At 44.9% G+C, this 11,885-nt stretch overlaps 1 protein-coding gene across 2 annotated transcripts in view; it reads left to right on the plus strand.

The window, feature by feature from the left end:
- LOC139765987 (uncharacterized) overlaps positions 1-11,837 on the plus strand; it is a 67,202-nt gene extending 55,365 nt beyond the window's left edge. Inside the window, exons 1-5 of one of the 2 annotated variants that reach the window (XM_071694021.1) lie at positions 4,360-4,450; positions 5,325-5,468; positions 7,644-8,870; positions 9,137-9,273; positions 10,898-11,837. In XM_071694021.1, coding sequence (XP_071550122.1) covers positions 4,425-4,450; positions 5,325-5,468; positions 7,644-8,870; positions 9,137-9,273; positions 10,898-11,043 — 1,680 coding nt within the window. In that variant the 5' untranslated portion in view covers positions 4,360-4,424 and the 3' untranslated portion in view covers positions 11,044-11,837. Of the gene's footprint in view, positions 1-4,359; positions 4,451-5,324; positions 5,469-7,643; positions 8,871-9,136; positions 9,274-10,897 lie in introns of those variants that run through there. The other variant, XM_071694020.1, reaches the window with a different exon arrangement.
- Positions 11,838-11,885: the final 48 nt, after the last annotated feature.

Below are 11,885 nucleotides of genomic sequence, written 5' to 3' on the forward strand. Positions count from 1 at the left end.
GGGTAAAGTGTCACGGCTTCCAGCAGTAATGTCGTCTCGCTTGAGGTTATATGTATGCCGAACGTACATCCCTCTCAAGCACCTCTTCTTTGCCACACAGCTCTAGTGTTAACTCTGCCTGGAAGAGGACATGACGACTATAAGTCGCTGTTCTCTTCAATGGGATAATCTCATAATAGTCGACTTATTCACTCACACGTTCTCTCAAGTCATCAACTGCAAGATGCCCTTCCAGTCACCCACACGTAGCAGTATGTTCCAGGATTGGTACAGACGTATATAGAGGTCTTGAGGAGGTAGCTGGACTCTCGTCATAGAGTTACATGATACACAAGATGGACCCAAGGAAGTGATGGAGCTTCGGCTTTCGTTAAGACTGATCGATAAATGTCCCAGAACAGACGGATCATCATAAGAAGCAAAAGGGTTAAGAATGATATCTCATACGTAATGATGTTTAAGTGTGTCTCCCGAGACTTAGATTGAATCTGAAAAATATAGCATAGTTTTGGCTCGAATTGAAGACGGAGTTGAGTGAATGCAACACCTCGTATATCTCGTTGTTCATATAGCATTATATTAAGTGATTTCTCTTTTTTTTTTTTCTATATTTGCCAGACTTTTTAGCCCTATGAGTTTTATCAGTTTACCAAAATAACAAAGTTTAATGCAATATCTCTTTTTCCCCCTCTCTTTTTTCTGGCAAGCATTTAGTCTCCTTTTCCACTGCATCATACTGAGCAGTAGGACGGGTCCACACCCTAGACACGAGCCATTCTGAGCTCACACGAGCTGTCGGTAGACCAGAGGCCCTCCATCATAAGACGAGGAGGAGGAGGTGGACAACTTTCCTACCCACCCTCCTCCCCGTGTCGTGACCTCAGTCGTCAGGCAGGGACGGTGTGATGAGACTCCCGCGTCGCGACCTCAGACGAACGAGAGAGAGAGAGAGAGAGAGAGAGAGAGAGAGAGAGAGAGAGAGAGAGAGAGAGAGAGAGAGAGAGAGGTCGATACACGAAACCGTAAGGAGGTGAAGCCGAGTGACGGGGGGGACACACACACACACACACACACACACACACACACACACACACCGCGGGAGGTAGGTGGGAGGTGTTGGTGAGAGGGGGGTGAGGGGAGTCGAGTCGTCGCTGCGTCAGGTGGACGACGACGGCACCACCACTATCACGTCGTCGTTGTCGTCGTCCAAAGTTCCTCTTCCGGGTCACGGTGGCCAGCAGCAGCAGCAGCAGCAAAACGGCGCCAAGTCCCCTCCTTACTTAACCTGTCCATCCTCCCAGACCCACACCTTGGAGACACTCCCCAGCCTCTCCCAAGCCACTGACACTCACCTCTCTCTCTCTCTCTCTCTCTCTCTCTCTCTCTCTCTCTCTCTCTCTCTCTCTCTCTCTCTCTCTCTGTGCCTGTCTCCATCTCAACTGTGCCAAGGTCTACTACGCCTCTCTTGGAGACCTCTCCTCCACTCCCCGTCCATGTCAATACATTTTTTTTTTTCTTTCCGATCACTTCAACTTCTCTTGTTCGTTCGTGTGTGTCCTCCATCTCGGTAGCTGTATTTATCTTCCATCTATGTTGACTTCGGTTACTTTCCTCCTTCTTTGTACCTCCTCCTCCGTCTCCTGATGTCCCTCTTTACGCAAACATTCCTTCAACTTTACACCTTACTGACTGACTGACTGTCCATCGCGTCTCCCTCAAAGATAACCTCCATCTCTATCATCCATCCCTATATTCTCCATCTCTTACCGTCTTCATTCTATGATAATCCTTCTCCTCCTTCCCCAACATTGTTCCACTCCCCAATTCACCTCCATCCGCCCGCTTCTCTCCCCATCCCTCTTCGGCCGCTTCGTCTTTAAAGGTGGTGTTCGTAGCAAAGTGGGACATTTTGGGACTCGGGGATGACCGACTTTAACTGGTTCAGTTCAGTATCTGCTGGAGACCTGAGGATGCCAACATTGCCAAGGACACCTGGCGTAATACACACTCTCTCTCTCTCTCTCTCTCTCTCTCTCTCTCTCTCTCTCTCTCTCTCTCTCTCTCTCTCTCTCTCTCTCTCTCTCTCTCACACACATCTCATTTCATCACATCTCATCTATCTAGCTGTGTGAGACACGACGATGGGTAAATTATGTTTTTGAGGCTTGATCTCATTTCTGCTCTTCTCATCATTTTTCTTCACGTGGCTCATCATTTTTTTTTTTTTTCAATTTTCCATTCGGAATCACCTGAAGGAGAGAGAGAGAGAGAGAGAGAGAGAGAGAGAGAGAGAGAGAGAGAGAGAGAGAGAGAGAGAGAGAGAGAGAGAGAGAGAGAGAGAGAGCAGCAACAAGGTACAGCATGATTGCGATCAGTTCCTAGTGTCTGAGGAGCAAGGTTATATGGGTCATGCGAGGTGTCCCGGGTCATATAAGGGTGTCCCCAGGTCATATAGGGTGTCCCGGGGTCATGTAGGGTATCCCCAGGTCATGTAGTGTATCCCCAGGTCATGTATGGTGTCCCCAGGTCATATAGTGTATCCCAGGTCATGTAGGGTATCCCCAGGTCATATAGTGTATCCCAGGTCATGTAGGGTGTCCCCAGGTCATATAGTGTATCCCAGGTCATGTAGGGTGTCCCCAGGTCATGTAGTGTATCCCAGGTCATGTAGGGTGTCCCCAGGTCATGTAGTGTATCCCGGGGTCATGTAGGGTGTCCCCAGGTCATATAGTGTATCCCAGGTCATGTAGGGTGTCTCCAGGTCATGTAGTGTATCCCCAGGTCATGTATGGTATCCCCAGGGCATGTGAGGGGTATCCCCAGGTCATATACAGGGTGTTCCTGGGTCATGTATGGGTCTACCCAGGTCATGAGAACAACGTCCTCCCATTCTCCCACCCCGTGCCTCTCCCTCATACAACCTTCCTACATCAGTCGCCTCCTCACCCACATGGCTTGTCATTCCCCCTCCCCAGCTCGCTCCCCTTCGACGTCTGTACTCTCCTCCTCCTCCTCCTCCTCCAGCCACCACCACCCCAGCAGTGGTCCACTCCGCGCCCCTTGAGGTGGTCCGAACTTGGTTGGGATCTCGAGGAGGGCGCGCCCCCCCCTCAGGGTTTAGTCATGACCTTTGGAACGGATGACCGTGTTTGACCCTGAGATATTGATCGTGGTTTAAGAATTCTCTCTCTCTCTCTCTCTCTCTCTCTCTCTCTCTCTCTCTCTCTCTCTCTCTCTCTCTCTCTCTCTCTCTCTCGTGTCAAGATGATTTCCGATGATGCAAACCAGTCCAGTGACTTTATTTTTGTCTTATGTCCTGGTAAATCCTTTTTGATTGGTTTGGCATACGGTGTAATATCTAAGGTGGGACTAGTGGCTTCACAGCCCTTTCACTCTTCGGAAAGAGCTGAGATATGAGTGTTATCTGATAAGAATTAAGTGTTGGTAAGTAGTTCATTGATTGAAAGGAAGAGAGGAATACTTAATTGAACCTTACTCATTAAATTTTAAGGATACTGTTATTCGAGATGGGTATGTAGAGGAGCTTATGATTAAATTCAAACATTTACCAAGGTCTTGTGTGCCCTTAGGAAGAAGTAGAAGCTAAGAAATGCGAATAATACCCACATAACATATTTTTAAGAGCCATGTGAAAGACGATATCAGATTTTCTTTTGGTATATCATTTCATAAGATCTACGAAAACTTCGGAAAGTTAAAAAGCTCTTGATCTGACGATATTATTGTAAGAATAATGAATGGTAAGTGATTTTTAAAGTCGTTCATATAACAATGATATAATGAATACAAAAATGAATTAACAATAGATATTCTTAAGTTACTCCCTTCAAGACTTGTTTTCTGTAACGTGTATCTTTTAAAGAAAACGATTATTTCAACATAGACTTAAACAAAATTACGGTCTATCCACATTTGCTTTCTATATAACGATCTTTTACTTATTCATATCTTGTTTTCTTTTTTTAACCCTATATGGGAGCGTTATCGGCTTATCTGCTGTCTTCATATTCGAAGATGCGGAATACAGAAGCTTATCGCTTTGAGAGTCTGTGTCAATATATATATGGAATCCCTGGAGACAGACAAGTTATGGAAAGAGATGCATCATGATACACACGTTGATGACGTGCTGGTAGTGGTTTCGTATAGCGTGAGCATAGAGAATAAGTTAATTAATGATGTGGATGAAGACATATAATAAACGAGAAAAGAATAAGATGAGAATGGAATGATGCATTCTTTGGACATAGTGATTTGGAGATGAGGTCAGGTGTTAAATTTTACAGAAGACCCGTAAACAAAGATTATTTTTTTCATTATTTTTCCACAGATGATGAAGGAACCATCATCGAAGGAGGTGAAATAAACCTCCAGCTGCCTCCTGTGTTTTCTACCATCCTTTTATGTATATGATAGGAACAACTGTGCCGTAAGTTTAATGAGTATGATACATATTTTAGATATTAAATCCAGGAATACACCTGTGTATAATGAGAACCTATGGCATTAAGATAGAGCAGATAACAATCAAAACTTATTTCTTACGGAGAAAAATGCCATATACTTCCCTCTGCCACTGATTAGTGTACAATGATGAATCCTAGACTATCTTATTACGGGAGGTGATAGTGTGAAATCAGTGATCAAAACCGATTGTTTGAGCACTCGTACCGATTAGATAACGATAAGATATCTAAGATAAGTTATCTTTAAGATATCACAGCTCTTGGCTAATATATGATTTATGATATATATACGATAAAACCGGTTCATAACAGAACAAAGAATATATATACATATACTCATATATATATATATATATATATATATATATATATATATATATATATATATATATATATATATATAGAGAGAGAGAGATAGAGAGAGAGAGATAGATGTTTAGCGATTAAGTTATGGAAATATGTGGCAGACTGTTATTGGAGTGAGAAATTCATCGCCGCAGAGATGAAATATTTGAGTAGAATAAACAGCGACGCATCTCATCGCCAGAGATAAATGTCTCCCACATCCGGTGTGTCGACGAATGATAAACAAATGCACCGGAAAAGGTCATGACTTTATAGCTACGCGTCTTTACGCACTTTCTTCTTTTTTTTTCACCCGTTTTCTTACTTGCCGCTCTACGCAAATTCACCTCCCACCGAAATCCTCGCGCTCGCTCATTTACTAATGCCTTTAAAACATTTGTTTCTTGAAGGAGTGAGACAGAAAAACGTCTCAGGGTTCTTCACAAAATGGGAGTTCTGGAGTTTCACTGTGGCATTCTATTTCCGTTTCAGCTTGGTCGTGGTCGCACATCGCTGGGCGTCCTCGGGTCCTTATGTGCCTGCCAGTGTCACTTCAGTCATACCGGAGGAGGCAGTGAGGCCAGAGTTCCTTCCCCGGGCGTCGACAACCCCCCACACGGTTGATCCACCTTTAAGGTATGGTGTTCAAGTTTATTATTATTATTGTTATTATTATTATTATTATTATTATTATTATTATTATTGTTATTATTATTATTATTATTATCGGTGCTAGTGGTAGTAGTAGTAATAGTATTACCACTACTTATTCTTACTATTAATTATTATTGTTATTATTATTATTATTGTTATTATTATTAATATTATTATTATTATTATTATTAGTAATAGTAGTGGTAGCAGTAGTAGTAGTATTGATGGTAGCAGCAGTAGTAGTAGTGGTGGTAGTAGTAAGTAGTAGTAGTAGTAGGAGTAGTAGTAGTAGTAGTAGCAGTGGTAGTAGTATTGATGGTAGTAGTAGTAGTAGTAGTATCATCGTCTGCCCTTGAAACGTACTTTGGACTTTTTGGGAATCATGTTAATAAGGCACATTTTCAATACACCCTCATCTTCACCAGACTACATGTTAACTACCACACGCTCATCTTCACTAGCTAACATCTTCCTTATACATCCTCATCTTCACCAGACTGCATGTTGAACCCTACACCTTCATCTTTACTAACTAGCATCTTCACTATACCAGTATGTTCAATACACTCTCATCTTAACCACGCTATCATCTTCCTTGCCCCATCTTTTCCACCCATGTATCCTCACTACGTTCTTTTTGAGTCGCTGCATCTTATCTTGATACCCCCTTTCTTGAATCTGTCATGGATTATTATGTAGTCTTTAGCCCTCATCTTCACTATACCTTTCACCTTCACCATACCCGCGTCTTCACTAAGATGTGTCCTACACTGGCGTGAGACATGAGGGAGGCAGAGATAACGACAGTGGGCTTGGAAAGAGATGTATAAACAAACAGACATCCTGCATATTCCAGTCTCCCACACATCCGTTTGACAACAGCTTCTGTTGCTTCCGTTGTTTTCAAGTCCTGTTGTCGCTCGCGGCTTCCTATTCCGTTACCGATTTCCTGTGAGAGGGGGGTAGGGGCCTCACCATCCATCTTCAGCGGGATTATCACCTCCCTGCATTCCCCCCTGTGGTCCGTAGCTCCGCTTTCTATCTTGAACCTTAATGGAGTTCAGCCAGCTACGGACAGGTCCTTTGCTAATGCAAAGCACATACGACCTCGTTTTGAGCACGAAGGTACGACTCTTGTGCCCAAAGGCATGACCTTTGAGCACGAAGGTACGACCCTTGAACCCAAAGGCATGACCTTTGAGCACGAAGGTACGACCCTTGAGCCCAAAGGTATGACCTTTGAGCACAGTGGTACAACCCTTGATTCCTAAGGCATGACCTTTCAGCACGATGGTACGACCATGGATCCCAACGGGTTATTATGACGTGACCTTTGACTTGACCCTTCAGTATCAAGGCGAAATGCCAGAACATTATATCAATTGTAGTCATACAGTCGAAGTCGAGGGTCGTACCATTGTGATCAAATGTCGTATACCATCAATCAAGGGTAGTAAAATTGTAATCAAAAGTCGTAGCATAGATTAAAGGTCGTACCATCCATTCAAGGGTAGTACCATTGTGATCAAAGGTCGTATCCCATCGATCAAGGGTAGTACCATTGTAATCAAAGGTCGTACCATAGATTAAAGGTCGTGCCATCCATTCAAGGGTAGTACCATTGTGATCAAAGGTCGTACCATACGATCAAGGGTCGTATCATCGTGATCGAGGGGTGGTTAAGTGATACATAAGATATTACCATTAACATTTTACTACACTTAAAGGTATTTTCTCTCTCTCTCTCTCTCTCTCTCTCTCTCTCTCTCTCTCTCTCTCTCTCTCTCTCTCTCTCTCTCTCTCTCTCTCTCTCTCTCTTTTCAGTGGAGATTTAACACGCGTTTGGTGAATGAATTTTGAATAAAGAACGCACAAAAATGCGTTCAAAAACATTGACGAACAAAGTCAAAACACCACACAGACATACACACACACACACACATACACACACACACACACACGCACACACACGCACACACACACACACACACACACACACACACACACACACACACACACACACACACACACACTATTGCCACAACAGCATTTAATAGTCTTAACGAATAGTAGTCATTCACTAAGCTGTTATTCTTCAGACATTACAATCCACCCTTTGCCTCAGCAAAGGTCTTACAGCAGATCTTCCCTCGACAGTCCACAGCGCCCCCTCCGCGTGCAGCAGCTGACGACACAGCAGCAGCGACAGCTGGAAGAGCCACCGGTGGAACAGCATTGCCAGCGGAGGAAGCCAAGCAGGGAGGACGCAATAGCCGAGATGTGGAGGTCAAATGGCTTCTTCTGTCTTTCAATACTTCCATTACTTTTCTTCCTCGTGTCTACACCCGCTGTTTCCGTGGCTCTCTTTCTGCGGATGGCTCGCCTACCCAACTCCCTTGGTGACCCCTTTACCTCGGCTTCCAGGACCTACGTCCCTTTCCAGACATACTCTGCCAGTGGGATGAATCCAGATTACAAGCTCTACCGCCAACTGCTCAGGAGGAATGGAGATGACTTCCTCACAGATCGGACCACTTCCAGCGAAGCCATCGACAGATTCCACGAAGACGACACACCCGTAATAGAACCAGACACATCCCATACACCAACGAAAAGGACGCCGTCGCATCTTGCCGCTCATCAGGTACCGACGAAAGCCAAGGATCGCATCTCCCCGCAGGCGCCTATGGATCACGCCGCTCCAGAGGAGCACCCTGGGCTGGAGCCAGTGGCCGCAGATCGCGCCACCTCGGAGGAACTTCCTGATTCGGAGCCCTCAGGCCCCATAGCTTTCCAGGAACCAACCATTGCGACACCCACAGATCATGCCTCACCAGACGAACCCACTGTTATGGAACAAGCAGATCCAGCCGCCGCTGCCAAAGAATCCAGCAGCGAGACACTCTTGACCCATGAGAAACATGACAGTAGTATGTCCCATGAACAGTTTCCTTATCAAGATTCTGGAGCCAGTGAGATGCCTTCGCTCCATATACCTTCCCAACACCCCAACAGAATGATTCCCCAAGCCCATACACCCCTCCAGGATCCTGAAGACGAAAGGATGCCTCCGTTCTACCCATCCTCACAGTATCCCGCCAGAAGGACTCCCACACTCTACTCTCCCTCCTATGAGCCTGAAGGCGGAAGGATGCCCAAGTTCCATCACCTCTCCCAGGATCCTGCCCAAAAGATTCCCCCTTTCCAGTCGCCCGACAGGTGGATACCTCCCTCCAACACCCTGTTCCAGACACCGTACCACCGAGTGTCAACAGATTCTGGTATTCCAGGGGAGGTCACCTCTCAGGAAGAAAGCACGAATCCGCTAGCAGCGCTCTTCAGCTGGAAGAACATTGTATCGGCTGTTGTCGACGAAGTCACAAAGTAAGTAGTTGAAACTAGAGAGAGACCCTTGGTGCTGGAGGAGGAGGAGGAAGAATTCTGTTTTCTTCTTCTTCTTCTTCTTCTTTTTCTTCTACTACTACTACTATTACTTCCTCCTCCTCTTTTGTCTATGTGTCGTAAATCAGCTGAGCTGGGATATATACATATATATATAGTCAGTATATTTTTCTTTAGTTGTGTATGTTTTGGAGGTATACTGTATACGTATTCTTGTGGAGTTTGATGGATGGTGGTTTCTGTTGCAGGAGGAGGGTCAGAAATGGAGAGATCAAGTTGTTGGATCACGACTGTAACTACTTCACCAGGCCGTCCTTCGTCAAGTGGAAGATCCAGTTTCCAGCGGACGTGTGGTGCCCTGGTTGGACCACCAATGTCGGCCGTGGTAAGGTGTCCTAGGCTGTCACCAGGTCAGGTTAGGTCATTTTTAGGTCAGTTATACAAAAGACCTGGTCTCCATGCCTCTCACTAGGTTAGGTTAGGTCATTTTTAGGTCACTAAGCCATTCATCAGGTCAGACTTGGTCTCCATGCTTCTCACTAGGTCAGGTCTGGTCTCCAAGCCTCTCTCACCAGGTCAGGTTTGATCAACAAGCCTCTCACTAGGTCAGATAAGGTCACCAAGCCCTTTCACGATGATCATATCAGGTCACATAACCTCACGCCAATCAGGTCTTTTCACCAAGCCTCTCATCAGGTCAGGTCACATCAGGTCACCAAGCTTCTCACCAGTTCAGGTCAGTTCAATGCCAGACGAGAGCACCGGCAGTGGCAAGGTCACCTGCCATCCTCACTAGGTCACGCCTGTCTAGGTGTTTCATCACACGACGTGAGGTCAAACCTTATGTGACAGGATCAGAATTATTGGGTCACACGGTTCAAAGACTGAATGAGAGAAAGAGAATGGAATCAGTACTAGTGGTTCTTTAGGTGATCATAGGCCGAACACTTGGAGAGAGAGAGAGAGAGAGAGAGAGAGAGAGAGAGAGAGAGAGAGAGAGAGAGAGAGGGAGAGAGAGAGAGAGAGAGATAGAGAGAGAGAGAGAGAGAGAGAGAGAGAGAGAGAGAGAGAGAGAGAGAGAGAGAGAGAGAGAGAGAGAGAGAGAGAGAGAGAGAAATTCCCCTCCTCCGCTACTCGAGGAGGAGAGGAGGAGGAGGATATAGGATATAACGGTGAATCCTCGAGCGCCTCGTCTCCACAGAGAATCCATGGGAAGCAGCAATAGCCAGGCTTGTGCTACGTGATCCAGGCCTCGGTGGAAGTGTCACCATGCAGGCACTTCGTGAGAGCAGTGAACGAAATGATCCACCTGTCGATTAGGTAGAGGGTAGCAACACAGCGCGACAGTTGTAGAGGGATGTTAAAAGGGAGGCGACAGAAAGAGGCAGTAGATGGAGGTAGTAGATGGTAGTAGATGGAAGAGCCACGGGGCGATATTTAGTGAGGATAGAGCTTTCTCCATTCTTAGGGACTGGGCTGCACCAAAGCGCGCCCAGTGCCTCGAATACGAAGGGAAAAAGTGGGATATCCAGACACACGAAGTGGCCGAGCAAGGATGAGAGATAGTGCAGAAGCACACTCCTTTTCTGGGACAAGAGGAGGGAATGATATGCCACCTGGACCATACGCCTTGTAGCTAGGATGGTCTCTGGGATGACCCTACGTGAGGAGTAGATAAAGGAGAGGAGGGAATAGCTTCAGTAGGAGGAGGTGGTGGACTAGGACTAGATTCAGAATAATGCAAAGCAGAGAGTTGCAGGAGGAATAGTAAAAGTACCAGAAAACAGCGACTGACCTGGTTGAAGAGTTAGCCTTTAACTAAGTCAGAAGAAAAAGGGGAGAGGTTGGTTAAAAGTGTCACAGTAGATGCTTTTGACCCTCGAAAAATTCATTTTTAGGGGAAAAAGTCAAATCAGAACCTGTCTGGTCTTAATCTTTTTTTCTTTAGGACTTGCCACTGAGTTGTGAGTAGTTGAAACTCACCCACTTCCTTCTACCCTCATCCACAGGTCTCTCTACCAAGGCCTCGACGAGCATCCAGCAAGCCATCATGGACTTTTTCATGAAGTCCCAGGCTGAAGGCATCGTCCACCCGGACGACATCAAAAACTGGTACAATAACAACAAAAACAACGAGTATAACAACTTCAAGTGAAAGTCTGACGTCACTTACATGTGTTTGACGTCACTTACATGTGTTTGACGTCACTTACATGTGTTTGTTTTGCACTGTGTCATTCCTTGTGGCTCTTCATGGAGACCAGTTCTCTTGAGCATTTCTCCAAACGGTACATCTGTACATCTGTTTTGTCCTTAACTTACTGGCTGACTTGGTTCTCTTGCAATGATGTTCTTTAAGGAAAAAAAAGGACCAAGAAACCTGAGTTTTTGAGCAGTTCTGTCCACCTATAAGACATCTCAATACTTACAAGATTTTGTGCATGAAATGAAGAGGATGTGTAACATACCTACTCGCCAAGTTCTGCCAGGGTAAAGGTGTGTGTGTATGTATCTCTTCATTCTTTCTGGTATGTGGAGATCTTATAACATGGTCAGTGGCAATGCTTCTTCGAAAGAGACTTTCGAAATCATGTCCCCATTCGTGTCTACATACCAAGTTGCGTCAACAATGAAACACTATTTCTAATATCAGTTCTTCCATATATCTTTGTGCCCCAAGTGTTATATAGATGGATGCAAAAGAGAAATTATAGGCAAGATCATCAATTACCTTAACTGTAATTTGAAATGCAACCTGTTAAGGAATAGGTGATTGCTCTTAGAATCTATTTACGAAAAGTAATTCAAGAAAAGAATTTATTCGAATAATCTAGTTTGAATTTACGGGTTAAATTGTACCTTTGATATGATATACTGTTATACGAGGCAACATTGTATATCCTGAATGTGAATGATTAGCTCACCACTGGTGATGAACATGAATTGGAATTTTTTTCTTTTTTTCAAACCTAGCTAAAGGCATTGTTTGAATCTCCC

This window comes from Panulirus ornatus, chromosome 56 (assembly GCF_036320965.1).
Source record: "Panulirus ornatus isolate Po-2019 chromosome 56, ASM3632096v1, whole genome shotgun sequence".
NCBI lineage: Eukaryota > Metazoa > Arthropoda > Malacostraca > Decapoda > Palinuridae > Panulirus > Panulirus ornatus.